The following is a 21,568-nucleotide window of genomic DNA, read 5'->3' on the forward strand; positions in this document are numbered from 1 at the left end:
TACGTTGAAGTTTTACTTGCCTGTGACTTTGCGTGTTCGCCTGTATGTGCGCAAGGTGAATAATTTCAATTATTCTGGAGTTTTCACTTCTTCTAGAATGCCTCTTAAGTTTTGCAGGGTCCACTAAGCCTCAGCTAAATGTTCCAATCACTGCTTCTGCTTTTTTCCCAACCAGAAACAGAATTTAACACAGCCCAAGTTTTTTTTAATTATTATTATTATTTGGAGAGTACATCTTACAACGCAGTATTTGAAGATTTTTCCACTTCAAAATGCAGGAAATCATGTGAACCGCCTTCTTAAAGGGCGGTCAGAGATGGCTCTGGGGAGCCCAGAAAAGAAGTTAAGTAACTTACCTGCTCTCGAGTAGAAGAAAACGAGAAGTCGCTGATACAAGGATGAGAACACTTGATTTCCTCCTAAAGGCTTTTTTTTCTTCTGTTCCCAAGTTCTGAATTTGAGCTTCATTGGTGGTCGTTTGCTGCCATCTCCTGGCCAGAAGTTGTAAGTAGAGTCTGGCCTGAGCATTTGGGGAAAGTATTTCCTTTTTTACCTTTTTGCCTGAAATTCAGCCTGCTCTGCAGGTGAAAGGCTGCCAAATACCAGGTTTTTGCAGAATATACTGGGCCAATGTGCTTGCCACTCTTATATTTGGGTTTCAAGTTGAGAAGACTCAGTTCCTTTGGGGGCTTGAGCCCAAACCCTGCTAAAACCACCAAACCACCAAAGACAGAGCCAGGAACACACCATCATAGAAGCAATCCTAAATTCTAAATAGAGCCTTGGTGGAGCAGTGGGCTAATGCCTCCTTAAGTAACACCAGCTGCCTGCAATTAGTGCAGGTTCGCATTCCACCAGGCTCAAGGTTGACTCAGCCTTCCATTTATTTATTTTATTTTATTTTATTATATTTATATACCGCCCTTTCCCGAAGCCTTCCGAGGTAGGTAAAATGAGGACCCAGATTGTTGGGGGCAATTAAGCTGACTTTGTAATAATGCCGCTTGGGGGGTGTATGAAAGCCCTAATAAGCAGGCATATACATAGAATGAAGGCTACTGCTAAGCTTGTAAGCCGCCCTGAGTCTTCAGAGAAGGGCGGGATATAAATGGAATTAAAATAAAATAAAAAAATAAAAATAAATTCCACTTAAAGAAAGCGGCTGGGGAACTGTGGTTGTAACATGCTGCAAGGTAGAACTTGGTCCAGAAAAAGGAGCTTTTCAAAAGGCCTGCCTGCCCGCCTGAATATTTATTTATGAAACTTACATGGTCTCACCCAACCTGGAACAATGCAACTCTGGTGGCTAAATTATTATTATTTATTTTAAAAAAATGAAGAAACAATAAACCAACTTCAGTTAAAATCCCAACAATAGCAATTAATAGGCGATTGGGAACCCAAGCGTGCTTCGTAGCCTTGATGTGGGAATCCCAACAATCACGATTCCAATACCCGTGTATTTGAGGGAACCCGTCTTGATCCTAAGTCTTCTGGTTCAAAAGGATAATTTTGTAACTTGTATACTATCAGATGCAGACCCAAACAAAAACTATGACTGTTAGTTAAAAGTATGATGGGATATGCAAGCCGTCCACATAAAGCAAATTGAGCTGTTTCGATTCCTCCAGGAAAAGATGCATTATGACATCACAAGAAACATGGGTAGTGCTGTCAGGGTTCTAGAACGAAGAGCTTGGAACCTGTGAAGGGATGCCGAGTAGTTGTAGCCAAGACAACACAGGAAAAGACTAAGTAGCCGCTGAAGGGTTTGTGTCCTAAAACTTGATTGCCAGTTATTTTTGACATACGGTACGTCCATCAACAGCGCATGGAAATAGACTCAGCAAGCAGCCGTTATCTTGTTTGAGCCTGAAATATTTCATCTTCTTAGGGCCAGGTATATCGAGTGACGGAGGGAAGTTAAGATTTCCAACCAACCACCCAGACTTGGTTTCAGAAGAGCCAAATTGGCCTGTCTGAAAAAGGCGTCCTGGCTTTTTCCAAAGCGGCTACAAGGTGTCTTTAAAGGCAAGGCTCCCCAAATCGCCAAATGACTTCTTGGCAAGGGTGTATCAACAATTTCATGAGAGACGGGTTGTGCTGCGATGCCGCAGTTATCTCCGTAGCACAACAGCAGGTCTTGCGTGCCCACCAAGGTGGCATCTTGTCCAGAATGACCAAACCAGAAATCCAAGCTCTCCTGGGTTGCAACAGAAACATACTCCTCACTCAGGGTTTGACCCTGGGTGGCCACAAATGTCTGGTCATACGAGACAATCTGTATACTGACGCCCAACAGCACACGATGGATCTCCGAACCAAGGTCTACCGTGGGGACAAGAAGGACAGCTGCACCCATGCCATCACTGTGGTCCTGGTTAACCCGATTTGCCTAATCCTGATTGGCATGCAAGGGATTCAGGGAGGGACATTGAATCTCAAAGCCTTCCAGACAGCAAAGTACATCCAAGAGCGTTTACGCCAATAAATACGCAACAAGCTTCTACCATCGTATCAGCTATGGGCCCCTCTTTTACCAGTCCAGCATGCAAAGGATGACATTTTTCTTTCCGTCCTGTGGAAGAACACGCAGGACAGGAGGATCCTGGTGACTTCTAAGAAAGTCCACGTCCAGTGGGATTGATGCTTCAGACCTGATCTTAAAACTCCCATCTTTGAATGAGCACGTCAGAATAAATTTCCATCTGGAAGCAGGAGCAGCTTTCTGTGAGGTCCTACTAATGACCGAGTCTTTCCAAGAATGTCTTGAATCTGTTCACTTTTCATCCTCAGCAATTCTGTTTCCTAGAGACCACCCTGGATTTACCCCACAGATCTTCTGCTCCTACCCATATACAGTACGCAAACACTTTTTAAATCCATGCCTGACTGCTTCGATTTCTACTTCTGATGCGGCCAGCTGTTTGATTAGTAGGCTTTCTTAAAACATTTATAAAGAGATTTTCCCCCCAAAATTAGTTATTTTGCAGCCTATAATCTTGATTTGCAGTTTTCTTCTATCTTGCTTTGTAATTTCCTTAATTCTACTCTGGATATCCGCTAAGGCTTATTGTTGGTGGGCAGTTTAAAATGCAATAAATAAACGGGACTTTGCAAAGGGAAATGATTTAATTCTACATCTATGCTGGTAAGAAGGCTCTTATTTATTGGATTTTTCTTCCTTAGGCCTCTTCATTCAAGGAAACCTGAGTTCTCATTGCCAGATATCAATAAAAAATATCAGCAGAGGTGTAGAGGAAGCCTGTAAAGGACACTGGTTTATCTCTTAGCTACAATTGCTAAATTAATTGCAAAGTGTGGTTTCCATTAAAACAGCCTTGCTCGGTCTAGTTTACCCCAGGTTCGTTAAGACTTCAACGGCCCGGCTGACTCAGGAAACATGGAGGTCTACTGTGTTAATATTGCCTTCTGTAATCAAGCTAAATAAAACATCCACTGATAAAAAATACATTTCTGATTCTGAAAGGTAGAAAAAAAGCTCCATATAATACCTTTTTTTATATATATAAGCAGCTGGGACAGGCACTTTTTGATTCTCATGAGTTACTACTCCTCTTTTTTCGACTCCACTAGTTATCTCTTTTTTCCCCCAATGATCACAAAATATTTCTCACTCCTGTCCAAAAGCTGCTTTCCCTATGAGCGCCATATTCTCTGTCAGTTTCAATCAATTAATATTTGCACATGGTTAACATGCTGCCTTATGTTGTTCTCTTCATAAGGAATATTGTAGATGACCAGGCTGAGCCCGAGGCAGGGGTCAAACACATCATAAGTCATGAGTCTCTGCATACCCACAAAAGATCTAAGTCCAGCCCAGCTTGAATTCCTTTTATTCTCATCTGCCGCTCATTTCCACTGACCCTTAGTTGGCCAGATTCTTGTAGTTTAAGCTTACAATAAATCTTTGTACACCTTTGAACCACCCGAATCCCCTGATTTCCCAGGCACTTGACAAATAATGTCAAATCTTACTGTACTGCCTAGGTGTCCAGTGACAGGTGAGGTGAAAATGTCTTTCCCGTTTCCTTCCTTCGTAGCTTCAAAGTGCAAACGTATTCAGATTCCTTGGGCTGTACACACACAATCATTCTAGTCCACTTTTATTTACAGATATACAGATGATAAATAAATGCCAACTTGACCATGGAGTTGTTGCTCTCTCCCAATTTTCCTTAGCCAAGATCAAATAAAGGTACCCAGTTGGAAAAAAAAATGCTTCAACAGAGGACTAATCTTTGTAGTAAATGCTACTGTGAGCTTTCTCAGATTTATGATGTCCCAGTTGCTGTAAAGAACAAAACCCCGAGCAAAATAAATACTTTAAACTGCTGCTCTGTAAAAATCTTTAAACACTTAATTGTCCTCTTTAGCCACGCAAGATAACAAAGGGAAGTAAATCACAACTTTCTTGTGATCATGTCCAAAGTCCAAGGTAGTGTGTGAAAGGAAAATCATTTCAAGCCAGAGCATTGAATTCAACAGAGGTGTGTGTGTGTGTGTGAGAGAGAGAGAGAGAGAAGAGAAAGAGAGAGAGAGACAGACAGACAGACACAGAGACAGAGAGAGAGAGAGACAGACAGACACAGAGACAGAGAGACAGACAGACACAGAGACAGAGACAGACAGAGAGAGACAGAGAAACAGAGAGAGAGAGAGAGAGAGAGAGAGAGAGAGAGACAGACAGACAGACAGACAGACAGACAGACAGACAGAAAGAGAGACAGAGACAGAGAGACAGAGAAAGAGAGACAGAGAAAGAGAGACAGAGAAAGAGAGACAGACAGAAGTGTGGGTAGAACAATTCTGGCTATAATGGTCAGAATAAGCTTTTCTGATGACAAAACTGATCCCTTGTTGAGAGACAGAGGAACTACCACCCAGCACTTCTCATCACTCCTACCACCACAGGGATCTTTCAGTGAGGACAACAAGTACAGCGATGCTTGGCCCCTCCAAGTAGAGGGAGTGAAAGCCAGATTAAAAGCGCAAGGTGTTTCTCTTTCCCTTCTACATTTATAAAAAGAAGCCTGCTGATGTTCTGGACAACAGAGGTGTACGGGGTATCTCATTGCCAAAGAGACGGTCTAATGTGTCTTCCCCAACCCCTCACACCTTTTCTCCTACTGCAGTGTGTGTGGTAGGTAAGATCTGGAAGGCAAAAGAGAAAAGGCATCATTGTACAATCTCCTACAGATGTTTGGAATGATGACATCTTCTCTAGCGTCTGCAGGAAACAGCTGCCAAACAGGCAATCTTGGCTCCAAGGCTCACATCTTTCCAATCTCTCTTGGGGATAATATCACCGGGTGGTGTGCGCAATTAAGTTATTAAAGTCATTACAAGGGTGCAGGTCACATCCTGTATGGAACTGGGAGGAAGGATGCAGCAAGTCCTTGGGTTGGGACCCCTTTGCCCTAACTTCAGAGATTCTAGAGCGCCAGATCATCTCCAACAGAAGACGTTGGTCAGTCTCATTCCCGTGATCGTTGCCAATCTCTTCTAGCTGTCTTCCTAGAAACGCTTCTGTCTTCATCAACGTAGGAAGAAGAGGCACTTTTGGAGAGCCCAAAATCATTGTTGCTAGGCAGAACAACCGGCTGCTCCGGCAAAGAGCCTTCCAGTAGCATTCTATCGATGCTTGTATGCCAGCAAGCTCTCAAAATCTGGAGCACAAACCAGCTTGTGCTTCACATGGCCCAAGACAATCATCTCGCCACTCCGATTGTCCCCAATGCTGACTGACACCAGCTCCTTTGCAAGACCAAGAGAAAAGAACAATTACTCCAAAGCTTCCCCAGAGTAAAAAGTAAATAAGCGTCAAGATCTAACCGAGGAAACCTTTCCAGGTCTGAAGTAGCGAGAGATTTCGTGAAACAGATTTTGAGTGTCAGCATAAACCACTCCGTAGGAGGCCTCGGTCAGGTACTCTATCTGCCAATTTCCCCCCCTGCAAAAGCCCTTTAAAAATATAAACAATTCCCAGTCATTTAAATTAGGCCAGAGCCAAACAAAACAAAAACAAAAACCTGCTCTATCCTGAAAGCTTGGGACTGATAATATCAATTTTAAAATAATAATAATAATAATAATAATAATAATAATAATAATAATAATAATAATAATAATAATAATAAACAAGAATACTTGTTTAACTCCTCACTCCTTTTCCATGCCAGCAAGACTTAATTATTCCTTAATCTAGACCAGGGGTAAGCAACCTCGGCTCTTTTATGACTCATGGACTTCAACTCCCAGAATTGAATTCTGGGAGTTGAAGTCCATGAGTCATAAAAGAGCCGAGGTTGCCTACCCGTGATCTAGACCATCATTTCTCAATCTTAGCAATTTATCCAGATATTTTGATCCCTGAGCATTCCATACATTTTTCTTGCTGATCCGGACCCAGTTTTGGCACCATGCTGACTTTGAGCAAGGAGCCGTCATCACTGCTCATCCACTAGTGCATAGCTTTTTTTTTAAGGCTATTGGCATGCATACATACGGTTTCTCTCTGTTTTCAAGCTGTCTGCTTAAACCAGGGATGTCCAACCTCTGCAACTTTGAAGACCTGTGGACTTCAACTCCCAGAATCCCCAAGCCAGCCATGCTCTGTCCACAGGTCTTAAAAGTCGCCAAGGTTGGACACCTGACTGAAACAGATGCCTTGTGGAAAACCTACAGACAGCTCGGGGCTACCTGGTGCCAGCTGGAAGAGCATGGGGCCAAATAGGATATATCCGTGAAGATTCTCCCATCAGTCTTCAGGGCTGTGAAGTCCCTAAGCCAAGAGCACGCTCTGAGCGCACGAATATTCCCAAACCAGCAGCAGTTTGACTGCAGCATTTGGGGCGAGGTGTCACACCAGCCCTTTAACAGCTGCTTGTTTCTTGCCGTTGCTATTCCCAGAATCCTTCTTGTCCGAAACGGCCTTTGAAGGGCAGCCACGTCCACGGCCCACCAGAGGAGGCATACCTGAAGAAAAGAGCACGGTGTCCCCGTGGTTACATCGAGAGTCACTTGGCCAAGAACAAGCTGCACTTTCCCTGACTTGCGGATCAGCAACTTCCCCACTTGCCCTTCCGAGAGGTCCTCCAGGGTGCAAGTATTCTCCGCTTCCTTGGCCTCCTGGAAGAGCAGAAGGGGACAAGTTTAGGAGCTGAGGAAGGAATCAAGACTAGAGCGTGCGGAAACTCCCTTCCAGCTCTCCCTTAAAATATAATGACAATCCTATTTTCTGTGCCCGGACAAGGCGAGCTGAATGCCAAGAGTCGTACAGAAGCAAAGCAGGAAAATTCATTTTTTTTGGGGGGGGGGGAAAGCTTCTTTAGCTTCCACTCATTGTAGGATAATTATGCTGATAAAAAAAACCCAACTCTGGGAAAAGCTTTTAGGTTCAAGCATTGCCATCCCATCCCAACGTTCTACAGAAAGGCCGGCCTCAGACAAGACGTCCAGGTCTCCCTTTGCGGCCATCAATGCCACATGCGTCGCAGCAGCAGCAGCGGCATCTGCGGATCCCCGCCGCTTGTTTCCGCAGGAGCAGCACCTGGGTCTTCTCCTGCTTTATCACCATCATCTGCCCATCCTCGTTCTGCACTTCCGTTTTCAGCGGCTTCGTGTCCTGCGTGGGCGGCTGTCCCGGGAGCGTGTCTGGCAGCTGCAGGAAGAGCAAATCCTCCTCCTTGGAGAGACTCAACCTCGGCAGCAGCTCCGCAAGGGAGACATCATGAGGGAACGGGGGAGGGGTTTTTGTGGGTGCTGGAGCCTGGGCACAGGGCGTCTCCTCTTCGTCATGGGGTTCTTCTTTCACTGACAGAGAGAGAGAGAGGGGGGGGAGGGAGGGGGAGGGGGGAGGAAGAGAGGGGAGGGAGAGAGGGGGGAGAGGGGAGAGAGGGGGGAGAGGGAGAGGGGGAGGGAGAGGGAGGAGAGAGAGGGGGGAGGGAGGGAGAGGGGGGATGGGGGAGAGGGAGACGGGGGAGGGAGAGGGGGGAGGAGAGAGAGGGAGAGAGGGGAGGGAGGGAGGGGGAAGGGAAAGAGGGAGGGGAGGGAGGGGGAGGGGGAAGGAAGAGAGGGGAGGGAGAGAGGGGGGAGAGGGGAGAGAGGGGGGAGAGGGAGAGGGGGGAGGGAGAGGGGGAGAGGGAGAGAGGGGGGAGGGAGGGAGGGAGAGGGTGGAGAGGGAGACGGGGGAGGGAGAGAGGAAGGGAGAGGGGGGGAGGAGAGAGAGGGAGAGGGGGGAGGGAGAGGGAGGGAGAAAGAAAGAGTCAGGATCACTAGAGCTGTTACACAGTCCTAAAGCTACACTGCCAGCTCAATGCACTGCAAGCTCCAGCCAACTGAGATCTGAAAGGCGGAGCATCAGTGCTTATGCTTTGTGCCAGGACTCTCCTTCCTCTATAGACAGGTGGTCCTCAGCTTGTGATCACAACTGAGCGCAAAGTTCATGTTGCTACGTGAGACTTTGTTAAAAGTGAGTTTTGCCCTATTTTACGACTTTTCCCGGTTAAGTGAATCCCTGCAGTTGTCAAATCCATCACGTACTTGCTAAGGGAATCTGGTGTCCCCACTGGCCTTGTCAGAAGGTTGCAAGAGGTGATCACGTGACCCCGGGACACTGCAACCGTCATAAATATGAGTCGGTTGCCAAAGCGCCTGAATTTTGATCTCATGACCCTGGGGATGCCGTAATGGTCTTGTCATAAGTCAACAGTCGCAGGTGACTTTTTCCAGCGCCTTTGTAACTTCGGTCACTCAGTGAACCGTTGTAAGTTGAGGACTACCTGTACATATGTAAGGACCATTTTTTATAGCAAGCCGTGAGGAGATATTAAGAGCTCGCCAGATGCACTTGGGAAGAAGCGGAAGACCGCGCTTGCGATGAACTGCATCGCAAGCAGACAAGCAGGCGAAGGACAGCGTGACTGTCCTTTGGCACAGCGGCCGCAACATGACTGCTCTTTGCCTTGCGCAATCGCAGCGTGAGTCCAGCTGGTTCAGCATCCCGTTTTCTACAGCAGCCACCGGGCTTCTTCTGGCGACCAGCACACCAAATGACTACAGCCGTATCTCATGGTCTGTCCCGTGTGATCTCTCACCATGGCACGGGCCCCAACGCTTCTCTTCTTGCAGGAAATTACAATTCACACCATTTCAGGGTTGCAAAATGCCCACTTTTATCTGCTGGCTCATCTGCTCCAAGTCGGCGTGAGCCACCTACCTTTCACCGAAGATACGTCCGTTTCCAGCCCCTCCTCTTTACGGCCGGCGTTCGATAGCTTGCCGTCTTCTTGATCGTCCCCTTCTTCCTTGAAAAGCCAACCAGAATGCGCCAGAGGCAGCTGAACTGGCTTGTTTCGAATGTCGTTTTTCAAGCCTGGGTCATCCAGGAACTGGGACCAAAGAACGAAAGAGAAAACGGCAGGTTAAAGAAGAGGAACATTTCCGGAGACTATTTCACACGCTATCCCACGAGTCTCGTTTTTTGGACAATGATGATCTGGGAGTTTTTCTAATCTTTCTTAAGGTTTTTTGTTTTTTTAATGTTAAGCTGGCCAGTTGTCTGGAATCTCTCAGCCTCTGAATTGAACGAACAAGCCAACCAAGCAATAAAGGCGGCTGAGGTAGTTTGTGGTCCAATGTCAGGTGAGAATGGGTTCTTCCTTGGTGGAGGGAACGGCTGCCTTACTTCGAGCGGCCTAGGCTGTTCCCAGCACAGAGGTTTGTGAAATCTCTCACCGCAAATGCAAAACCACCTTCTGAGCTTTGGGCAGGCTTGGCTCGAAACGCTTTGCCAAAAAGTTCAAACCAGTTTGTTTTACAATTAAGAGCGAAACATTTCATGAAATGTGCTCGGACTGTTTTGAGGCTGAACATTTTGCACCTTTTTCACTTCGAGCCCTTACAGGTAATTTGTTGGGGGAATATCATGTTATGTCAACAACAAAGAAAGTGCATTTGGTGATCTTGTATTCAGGGTTTAGAGACTGTCTTTCATCAACAACTGGCAACGTATCAATGTGCAGAGAAATGCTTCCCTAGGTACAAACGTCCTAAACCTGCCTTTTGTTCCTACAGCGGAGAACACAAAGGGATGCAGAAACAACTACAGATGAAAAAAATGAACACAAAATGTTGATTAAAATGAACTGAAACATTCCTATTTATATATATAAAAAGGTAAAGGTTCCCCCGCACATGCGTGCTAGTCGTTTCCGACTCTAGGGTCCGGTGCTCATCTCCGTTTCAAAGCCGAAGAGCCAGCGCTTGTCCGAGGACGTCTCCGTGGTCATGTGGCCGGCATGACTAGACGCCAAAGGCGCACGGAACGCTGTTACCTTCCCACCGTAGTGGTCCCTATTTTTCTACTTGCATTTTTATGTGCTTTCGAACTGCTAGGTTGGCAGAAGCTGGGACGAGTAACAGGCGCTCACTCTGTTACGCGGCACTCGGGATTCGACCCGCCAAACTGCCGACCTTCTGATCAACAAGCTCAGCATCCTAACCCACTGAGCCACCACGTCCCATATATATATATATATATATATATATATGTTTTCTGAGGTTTTTCCCCGCGTAGAATTAAAGGTGTAGGCGCAACGTTTCGACGGAATCCCATCCGTCATCATCAGGCTTCTGCTTCCTACTTCTGGGAGAAGCATGTGGCTCTTGCTCTTTGTATATGTATGTATGTATGTATGTATGTATGTATGTATGTATATATATATATATATATATATATATATATATATATATATATATGTATGTATGTATGTACACACACACGCAGACACACTCTCTCAATTCCACTTAGCAACAGTGCCCATCAATGTTTTACAACAGGGATCCCCAACCCCCCTATCCATGGACCCGCACCAGCCCACGGCCTGCGAGGAATCATACTGTACAAGCAAGCGAAGCCCCATCCCTGCACATGTGGGATACTGGCAACGTGTGAAACCACGCCCCGTCCGTGAAAAAACCACTCTCTGCGAAACTGGTACATGGTGCCCAAAAGGATGGAGGCCATTGCCTTAGAGGCTGAGTCCTATGATGATAAAGTTCATATTATTTGGGCAGTCTATGGATGGTTCTTCCAAATGTGGCCATTCTCAAACTCACATCGTCTTTCTCCAACATGCGCAAGATCTTCTTAGTCTCTTCATCTGTCTCCCTCTTCTCTTTCTTAATGTTGATGATGTGGGATGGGCCAAAATCAGACATATCCACAGACTTATCCCAGGTACCTGCGCAGAAGGCAAGAATAACAGCCCTGCAAGTTGCACATCTCACAATGCAACTTTATGGTGGCCAGCTGAGAAGAAGACCCTAGATGGTCAAGTCACCCAAACCAGACATTTCATGAAAAGTAAGTCAAAAAAGCTTTACTAGAATCACCAGCGGACACATCCATGTTTATGCAAACGAGGAAAGAGAAGAAAAGTCAGGGAGAAGGAATAAGGAAAAAGAGGATTCTGGAGAAAGGTGTGGTTAATTTATGATCAATGGAACAGTTCTGTTCATGCAACATGCTGGAGGCAAGATTAAGAGTTTACCAAGATATCTTGTTTGACCAAGAGTTTTTTGGCAGGGAAGCATCACCCATTCACCCAAGTACGAATTAAGTACTGGGCCTATCCTAGCTTCCTGTCACCTTCTGGTAGCTTTTACAAACAAACAAAAAACCCAGAGTTGATGTCACAGAGAATCTGGTCCGCTTCCTCCCGAATACCCGCCACGGAACACTGCCATCTCTGATGGACTTGCTCAACCAGCTTTGATGGTGAGGACTTCTACACCAACCCTCAAGATGCACTAAGTACTTGATCGCAGCTTACTTACAAGCTTTCTATCAGATTCAGCACATTCCAATTTTACTCATTTATCCCATCCTATTTTTACAAGTCTACCGTGATTCACCCTGCGTAGTGGAATGCCTGGTGCTGGTGGGGTGGGAACCCTCAGGCTAAGAGTCTTAAGGAAAGCTTTATGAGTTCACAGTGAAAATTAAAAAGCCCAAACAGTAGCCATTGGACTGCCCCAACTTCAATCATTCGCAAACCTTTCTTCCTCATCATTTCTGCTGGGCCTTGCTCAAAGATGGAATGAGACTGAATAACTTCTGGCCTCCCTCTGCCGCGTCCATGACTTTCCCTCTGCCGATCTCGATCGCGGTCCTTCTTCTCTTTTGTGACGGAAAGGTCCTCCTTGGGCCTAAACAGAAAAAACAAACCAGAAAATATGTAATCAGTTGCTCAATGAGAGCTAGAGACCTCTTTGTCTTTAGGATTCAAAAGGTTCCAAAATATTCAGAAGTTTCCTAAGGCCCTTTACTGTATTTATTGTTGTTTGTATTGGGCATTATGTTTATGTTTAATCTTTTTTTTTAAATTTTTGTATCTTTGCATTTTAGTATATATTGCCCTGTTCACCGCCCTGAGTCCTTCGGTAGAAGGGCGGTATACAAATAAAATAATAATAATAATAATAATAATAATAATAATAATAATAATAATAATAATAATAATAATAATAATTATTATTATTATTATTATTATTATTATTATTATAATTATTATTATTATTATACCTGTAGCTTTATAAGGACTGAACCTCTTTCAGACATGCTAAAAGAGCAAAAGATAAAGAGTTGGGAATGGATAGATAGCTGATAGTTGCAGTAAGAACCTGGCAGTTGACAGCGGGGGGGGGGGGGAAGGGAAAGGAAAAGAGCTATATAAATGAAAGTATCTATAGAGATTCTCAATCATCCAAATCATGGTTGTCCCAAAGGTGGTTTTTTTTTCCCCCACCCAAAAGGCAACTGGATTTTCTTGGCGTTTTCTTTGAAAACATTTCGCTTCTCATCCAAGATTCTTCAATTCTGAACTGAAGAAGCTTCTTGGATGAGAAACGAAACATTTTCAAAGAAAACGCCAACAAAGTCTAGTTGTCGTTTGAAGAAAAAAAAAAAAAGCTTTGGGATATATAAATGAAAAGAAGAAGAAAACAGATTTTTGTGAAAAAAAGACACGGGCATTCTAAAGGCCTATATATCTTTCCACAAAATCAACATGTAGTTTTAATTGTTTATTAACAAGTGGTTACCTGGGCAAATGAGAAACACGCTATAACAACTACTCCTCCCAACCAGGTATGTTATTCAAAGAGAGCTGACAAAACAGCCGATGAGCACAGTACAAGAACTACATTTTGGTAAGGACAGGGGTAGTATGATTTTAAATTATATTCATTTCTTCCCAAATAATAATTTAGGAAATGTTGACTAAATAAGCCAAACAACACCTTAGTGCAAAATTATAGGTTGAACAAATGACGTTAAAGTATAGCAACTCAGGAGGTAGATTCATTGGATAACTTCGGATTAAGGCTGAAACAGATCTTCTCAGTTCTTCATTGCATTAAGCATTCCTTCATATAAATACACTCCATGAAAACAACATTGAAAGGGAACTTACTCTTCTTTGATTTTCCTGCTAATAATGTTAGGGGCAAAGGTTTTCTAAAAAAAAAAACAAGAGACAAGAGAACAAATATAGATTAGGCACAATATTTTATTTATGACATTCCTCAGAGTACATTTTTAAAAATTTTTTAATCCCATTTATATCCCGCCCTTCTCCGAAGACTCAGGGCGGCTTACAATCTAAGAAGCACAACTCAATGTGCTTAGCAATAGCCTTCATTCTATGTATATGCCTGCTTATTAGGGCTTTCACACACCCCCCAAGCGGCATTATTACAAAGTCAGCTTATTGGCCCCAACAATCTGGGTCCTCATTTTACCTACCTCGGAAGGATGGAAGGCTGAGTCAACCTTGAGCCTGGTGGGACTCGAACCTGCACTAATTGCAGGCACCTGATGTTACTTAAGGAGGCATTAGCCCACTGCTCCACCAATTTTAGTGTGCTAAAATTGAAACTCCAATATTTATTTGATTTATATAACTACCCATCTCACTTTGACACTAGGTAGCTTACTATAAAATTAATAAATATAACTGAGATTCTCACATTTCTGTGGGAAGAGAATATTTTTAGCATTCTTCATAGTTGCATTGTTTGGAGAAAATATTTCTTTTAAAATGTTTTAATATTTGGGGGCCCAAATATTTTGCATTCCTTATGACTACAGTATTAAGCTCTTGGCTTCAAGTTACGCTTTCAGTTCAACTGAAAATGGACATGTTCTCTTTGTTCTCTTTCCAAAACAAATACCAACGTCTCAAAATATTTGAATACTAGCATCAGAAGACATCAAGTAAAATTAACCACTCTCTATCACAAAAATATGTTTACACATGGAATCAAATATCCTTAACATAAGCAGCCACTTCGCAATCCTCCAGATAGCTTGCTTATTGCATAACCAATTCAAAGAAGCAAAAGGAACATTTAGAATCCTGAGAATAGCCTGTTTCTATTTTTAAAACCCCTTCATGGATTACTGCCTTGTCGTGGCGAAGGGGCTTGCGTAATTCAATGAAGCTGTGAGCTATGCCGTGCAGGGCCACCCAAGACGGACAGGTCATAGCAGAGAGTTCTGACAAAACGTGATCCACTGGAGAAGGAAATGGCAACCCACTCCAGTATCTTTGCCATGAAAACCCTATGGACAGTACCCAAAGTCAAAACGATATGACGCTGGAAGATGAGCCCCTCAGGTCGGAAGGCATCCAATATGCTACTGGGGAAGAGCAGAGGGCTAGTACTAGTAGCGCCAGAGAGAATGAAGCGACTGGGCCAAAGCCGAAAGGACGCTCAGCTGTGGATATGTCTGGTGGTGAAAGGAAAGTCCGATGCTGTAAAGATTTTTTTCTCCATAGGAACCTGGAATGTAAGATTCATAAATCAAGGAAAGTTGGACGTGGTCAAACAAGAGATGACAAGACTGAACATCGACATCTTAGGTATCAGCGAACTAAAATGGACAGGAATGGGTGAATTTAATTCAGATGACCATCAGGTATACTACTGCGGGCAAGAATCCCTCAGAAGAAATGGAGTAGCCTTCATAGTCAATAAAAGAGTAGGAAAAGCAATACTGGGATACAACCCTCAAAATGACAGAATGATCTCAGTTCGAATCCAAGGCAAACCATTCAATATCACAGTAGTCCAAGTCTATGCCCCAACCACCGGTGCTGAAGAGGATGAAATTGAGCGGTTCTATGAAGCCCTACAGCACCTATAGACTAACACCAAAAAATGATGTCCTTATCGTCATGGGGGATTGGAATGCTAAAGTAGGAAGCCAAAAGATAACTGGAATAACAGGCAAGTTTGGCCTTGGAGTACAAAATGAAGCAGGGCACAGGCTGATAGAATTTTGTCAAGAGAATACGATGGTCATAGCAAACACTCTTTTCCAACAACCCAAGAGACGGCTCTACACATGGACATCACCAGACGGTCTACACAGAAATCAGATTGACTATATGCTCTGCAGCCAAAGATGGAGAAGCTCTACACAGTCAGTAAAAACAAGACCAGGAGCTGACTGTGGCTCAGACCATGAGCTTCTCGTTGCAAAGTTTAGGCTTAAACTGAAGAAAGTAGGGAAAAGCGCTAGGCCAGTCAGGTATGAATTAAATCATATCCCTGTTGAATATACACTAGATGTGACAAATAGATTTAAGGAATTAGATCTGATAGACAGGGTGCCTGAAGAACTATGGACAGAGGTTCGCAACATTGTACAACAGGTAGCAACCAAAACCATCCCAAAGAAAAAGAAATGCAAGAAAGCAAAATGGCTGTCTGAGGAAGCTTTGCAAATAGCTGAGGAAAGGAGGGAAGCGAAAGGCAAGGGAGAAAAAGAAAGATATGCCCAACTAAATGCAGAATTCCAGAGAATAGCTAGAAGAGATAAGAATGCCTTCTTAAATGAACAGTGAAAAGAAATAGAAGAAAACAATAGAATAGGGAGGACCAGAGATCTTTTCAAGAAAATTGGAGAGATGAAGAGAACGTTTAATGCAAAAATGGGCATGATAAAGGACCAAAATGGCAGGGACCTAACAGAGGCAGAAGAGATTAAGAAGAAGTGGCAAAATTACACAGAACTATACAAGAATGAGCTTAACGTCCCTGATAATCACAATGAGGTGGTCACTGACCTCGAGCCAGACATCCTAGAAAGTGAAGTGAAGTGGGCTTTAGAAAAGCTGAGCAACAACAAAGCTAGTGAAGGTGACAGTATTCCAGCTGAACTATTCAAAATCTTAAAAGACGATGCAGTAAAAGTGCTACACTCAATTTGCCAGCAAATTTGGAAAACTCAACAGTGGCCACAGGATTGGAAAAGATCAGTTTACATTCCAATTCCAAAGAAAGGCAGTGCCAAAGAATGTTCAAACTATCGCACCATTGCACTCATTTCGCATGCTAGTAAAGTTATGCTTAAAATCCTACATGCTAGACTTCAGCAGTATGTAGATCGAGAACTACCAGAAGTACAGGCAGGATTTCGAAGAGGCAGAGGAACTAGAGATCAAACTGCCAACATACGCTGGATCATGGAGAAAGCTAGAGAGTTCCAGAAAAACATCTACTTCTGCTTCATTGACTATGCTAAAGCCTTGAGAAACCTATATGCGGGCCAAGACGCAACAGTAAGAACTGGACATGGAAGCACTGATTGGTTCAAAATTGGGAAAGGAGTCCGGCAAGGCTGTATACTGTCAGCTTGACTATTTAACTTATATGCAGAGCACAACATGAGAAAGGCAGGGCTAGATGAATCAAAAGTTGGAATTAAGATTGCCGGAAGAAATATTAACAACGTAAGATATGCAGATGATACTACTCTAATGGCAGAAAGTGAAGAGGAACTAAAGAGCCTCTTGTTGCAAGTGAAGGAGAGTGCAAAACTTGGGTTGAAACTAAACATTAAGATCAGGGCATCCGGCCCTCTCAATTCCTGGCAAATAGATGGGGAAGAAATGGAGGTAGTGACAGATTTTATTTTCTTGGGCTCCAAAATCACTGCAGATGGGGACTGTAGCCAAGAAATTAAAAGATGCTTGCTCCTCGGGAGGAAAGCCATGGCAAATCTAGACAGCACACTAAAAAGCAGAAACATCACCCTGTCAACAAAAGTGCGTATAGTCAAGACTATGGTCTTCCCAGTTGCAATATATGGCTGTGAAAGTTGGACCATAAGAAAGACTGAGCGCCAAAGAATGGAGGCCTTTGAACTGTGGTGCTGGAGAAGACTCCTGCGAGTCCCTTGGACTGCAAGGTGATCAAACCGGTCAGTCCTAGAGGAGATCAACCCTGACTGCTCTTTAGAAGGCCAGATCCTGAAGCTAAAACTAAAATCCTTTGGGCACCTAATGAGAATGAAGGACTCACTGGAGAAGAGCCTAATGCTGGGAAAGATTGAGGGCAATAGAAGAAGGGGACGACAGAGAATGAGGCGGCTGGATGGAGTCACTGAAGCAGTAGGCATGAGCTTAAATGGACTCCAGAAGATGGTAGAGGACAGGAAGGCCTGGAGGAACGTTGTCCATAGGGTCATGATGGGTCGGACACGACTTTGCAACTAACAACAACAACATATTTAAAAAGTTCACTGACATTGATGCTACCAAACTGAATGAGATCAATGTTTAATGAATTAAAACTCCAAAGTCAGCAGTTTCCCATCTGTCATGATTACTAACATTCATCATGGTTCTCTGCTCTTCTAGCTCAATAATGACCAAAAGTGTTTTGCCAACTAGAGCAATCTATGAACATGCAGATAAACATCTGTGCCACATATTTAGAAATAAAGAGATCCTGCTTTTCTTGAAAAGAAGTGGCCTTATCTTGTAATTAAAAGTCAGCATGCTTAGCTTTAATATTCTAGTTTTTCACTGAATGGAGATTTGGTGATGAATTGTCTCTCTAAGCTAAATAACTCATCAACTCTCAAGTCACTTGAGACCTGGGACAAGGAATGGCAACCATCATAAATGCGGGCCAACACCCAAATTTTAATCATGTGATCATGGGGATGCTGCAATGGTCGTGAAGTGTGCAAAAATGATTATATTTCACTTTTCAGTGCTGTTGTAACTTTGAATTGTCACTAAACAAATGGTTGTAACCTATACAATTTCTAAGGAGGCACAGTAAGCCCATGAATGAGGTAGCCATAACTTATCCTATTGTGCGAATGAGAATAGAGATTACAATAGAGCTGGAAGGGATCTTGGAGGTCTTCTAGCCCAGCCCCCAGCCCCCCCCCCCGTCCCTGCTCAAGCAGAAGAACCTATACCAGGGGTAGGCAACCTTGGCGCTTTTATGACTGGTGGACTTCAACTCCCAGAATTCCTGAGCCAGCAATTCTGGGAGTTGAAGTCCACCAGTCATAAAAGCACCAAGGTTACCTACCCCTGACCTATACCATCTCAGAACGTGTGTCTTAGGTCAGTGTCGACTCTTGGCAACTGCTAGTCCCTGTAATTTTCTTGGCAAGGTTTTTCAGAAGGGAGTTGCCTTTGCCTCCTCCCTAAGACTGAGAGAGGCTGGGCCAAGATTATCCGGGTGGCTTTGTGCCCAAGCAAGACTAGAACTCACGGTCTCCATTTTTTGGCATGGTGCATTTACCACAACTCCAAACAGACTAACTACATCCAAGGAAAAAATTAATAACGCTGCAAGATACTTCCTTAGCAAGAGACTCTTGCCTTTTTGACCCCACCAAGGGTAAGATCTCGGGAGCGGATGGAGGGCAGGCGGCCTGCCGAGATTGGCGCAGGAGTCCTTCTCCCTATTAATCCTCGAGCAGCAGGAAGTGTGGGCCGGGCACTCTCGGGATCTCCACTTGAAGTTCCTTCAGACATCTTGCAGGACTCGCCAAACAGAAGAAGAGTTAGCTGAAAAGACCTTTAAAACAGAGATGAAACTTTTCAGTTGCCCCACGGATACGTAGAACCATGGATCTCATTCTCCGCAGCACCTTTCTGAGGTGTGGGACCACTGCGGCCCCCACCGGTACCCCGTGTGGGCTGGGGATGATGAGATCTGTAATCTGTGGGGCAGGGCACCATTCCCACGTTCACAGCCAACACCCCACACATCTTCCTTGTGCTTTTTCCCTGGGGATCAGCTGCCTGCAGTGATCTCACTCACACCAGCCATCCTCTCAGGATGCCCACCCAGCGCATGAGAGAACACAGGGGAGACCTCTGGAGGAATTATACAGAATAACAAGAGTTGGAAGGTACCTTGGAGGTCATCTAGTCCAACCCCCTGCGCCAAGCAGGAGACCCTACATCATTTCTGACAAGTGGCTGTCCAATCTCTTCTTAGAAAAAACCTCAAGTGTTGAAGCACCCACAACTTCTGAAGGCAAGGAAATGTGCGGGGCGCCGACTCTGCCCGTGGGAATGGTGCCAACCCACCTCGGGCCCCCAGCCCCACGGACTACTGATCCCATCATCCCCACCCCCGCATAGGGAACAGTGGGAGCCATAATGGTCCCAACACTTGGGAAGGGCGCTGCAGAGAATGGGACTCGTCGTCCCACGCATCCGGCTAGCGCCGAAAAGAGACGGTCCAGGCCTCTCCTGGGCTATAGCAAGGAGTGAAGGCCACCAGGAGAAGCACCAGGGATGTAGGTCCACGCCCCCACGCACCCCGGTCATTGCGGGCTTATCTGCAAGAGTTTCGGCAGTGTCTTCCCCTCTCTTCCCGTTCACGCCGCCCTTACCCTTTCCGTAAGCGCCCCCTCGCCTCGTTCTCCTCTCCCGGCCGACGCAAGACGGCTTGAGATTACCCAGACCGTTCAGGCCTCTCCGCCGGGCCGGCAAACCTGGATCCACTCAGGGCGCATGCGCACGCCGTTCGGGCGCCATCTTGGCCCACGCTCCCACGTGTTCCCCATTCCTTAATGCATTCCGCATTCCGCCATGCTTGTCGCGGGCATGGCTTCTTCTCCGCCCCGCCCCTCCCTTCTGAGGCGGGGGGGGGAGAAAGCCAGCAGGGAAACCGCCATCTTTGTCGCGGGCGGATGCTGAGCTACGTTGCGTTGAATGACTGAGAATGAGTTATCCCGGTCGGAGGAGGGAATGCGAAAATGATTGACGCTATGATTCAAAGCACGCATTTAGTACAGTCCTCTACACCCAATCTTCTACCTGGCTCTACTATTTTTATTTATTTACTTGTTTATTTAGAGAATTTATATGGCCGCCCGCTCACTTTCTGTAACCCTAAGCGGCTTACCAAAAATAAAAGCCCGATATACAAAGAGTAAAAACAATAACTTCCCACCCTATTGTTATTTTTGCATTTTTAGGTCCTATTAAATTTAATAGGATGTACCTCCAAAGGGGCAATGTGTTCTGTTTGATTAGGGCTTTGGACAAAGTCAGGTGGCGGGTTATAAACAGATTCATGGGTTCATTTTTGGACTTCGTTCAGGTACCAGCAGCTCATTCAGCAAAGAATGGCTTAGAGCAGTCTTACTTAAACTTTTTGCTCTAAAGACCCACTTTTAGAAATAATGGAGGATCCTAAAACAGCTTTTCTTTGTATGGATTATTTCTATCAATATTTACAGTATTGAAAATTAAATGTTGCATTCAGGGCTTTTTTTCTCATAGAACGCTCAGAACGGAGTTCCGGCACCTTTTTTTGGATGGAACCTTGTAAGGGTAGGCAAGGCAGGTTGTATAACATGTGTGAGTTCCGGAACCTTTTTCTTTTACAAAAAAAGCACTGGTTGCATTCATAGAACATTTATTGACTCATAGCAATGTTGTTGTTGTTAGCTGCGAAGTTGTGTCCGACCCATCGCGACCCCATGGACAACGTTCCTCCAGGCCTTCCTGTCCTCTACCATCTTCTGGAGTCCCTTTAAGCTCACACCTTCTGCTTCAGTGACTCCATCCAGCCACCTCATTCTCTGTCGTCCCCTTCTTCTCTTGCCCTCAATCTTTCCCAGCATTAGGCTCTTCTCCAGTGAGTCCTTCCTTCTCATTAGGTGGCCAAAGTATTTGAGTTTTAGCTTCAGGATCTGGCCTTCTAAAGAGCAGTTAGGGTTGATCTCCTCTAGGACTGACCGGTTTGATCGCCTTGCAGTCCAAGGGACTCGCAGGAGTCTTCTCCAGCACCAGAGTTCAAAGGCCTCAATTCTTTGGCCCTCAGCCTTTTTTATGGTCCAACTTTCTCTGCCATATATTGCAACTGGGAAGACCATAGCCTTGACTATACGCACTTTTGTTGACAGGGTGATATCTCTGCTTTTTAGTGTGCTGTCTAGATTTGCCATGGCTTTCCTCCCCAGGAGCAAGCATCTTTTAATTTCTTGGCTACAGTCCTCATCTGCGGTGATCTTGGAGCCCAGGAAAATAAAATCTGTCACTACCTACATTTCTTCCCCATCTATTTGCCAGGAATTGAGAGGGCCGGATGCCATGATCTTGGTTTTCTTAATGTTTAGTTTCAACCCAAGTTTTGCACTCTCTTTCTTCACTTGCAACAAGAGGCTCTTTAGTTCCTCTTCACTTTCTGCCATTAGAGTGGTATCATC

At 44.8% G+C, this 21,568-nt stretch overlaps 2 protein-coding genes across 2 annotated transcripts; one reads left to right on the forward strand and one right to left on the reverse strand.

Moving 5' to 3' along the window:
- Positions 1-2,053: 2,053 nt before the first annotated feature.
- On the forward strand, positions 2,054-2,491 carry LOC310644111 (profilin-2-like; the record flags this gene model as incomplete). Its single annotated transcript, XM_083368883.1, has 1 exon — positions 2,054-2,491. The coding sequence occupies one exon, from the start codon at positions 2,054-2,056 to the stop codon at positions 2,489-2,491; it is 438 nt and encodes a 145-aa protein (XP_083225009.1).
- Positions 2,492-3,840: 1,349 nt separating this feature from the next.
- Positions 3,841-19,888, reverse strand: POLR3D (RNA polymerase III subunit D). The gene is made up of 9 exons (XM_083368713.1): positions 19,745-19,888; positions 18,720-18,918; positions 13,500-13,543; positions 12,083-12,234; positions 11,143-11,267; positions 9,242-9,413; positions 7,574-7,836; positions 7,000-7,152; positions 3,841-5,778 (listed from the first exon to the last, which is right to left on the reverse strand). Exons 2-9 carry the CDS (start codon positions 18,873-18,875, stop codon positions 5,656-5,658), a joined length of 1,188 nt encoding a protein of 395 aa, XP_083224839.1. The 5' UTR covers positions 18,876-18,918; positions 19,745-19,888; the 3' UTR covers positions 3,841-5,655.
- Between the last annotated feature and the right edge of the window lie 1,680 nt (positions 19,889-21,568).

Source organism: Vipera ursinii (genome assembly GCF_947247035.1).
Source record: "Vipera ursinii genome assembly, chromosome: 8".
NCBI classification, from domain to species: domain Eukaryota; kingdom Metazoa; phylum Chordata; class Lepidosauria; order Squamata; family Viperidae; genus Vipera; species Vipera ursinii.

Coding starts and splice junctions, on each gene's coding strand:
- POLR3D (XM_083368713.1), bottom strand. CDS start 18,875: ATGTCTGAAGGAACTTCAAGTGGAGATCCCGAGAGTGCCCGGCCCACA. Junction 7,837..9,241: donor GGACGTATCTTCGGTGAAAG/GTAGGTGGCTCA, acceptor TCTCTCTGTCAG/TGAAAGAAGAACCCCATGAC. Junction 7,153..7,573: donor TAAAGCAGGAGAAGACCCAG/GTGCTGCTCCTG, acceptor CTGCTCTTCCAG/GAGGCCAAGGAAGCGGAGAA.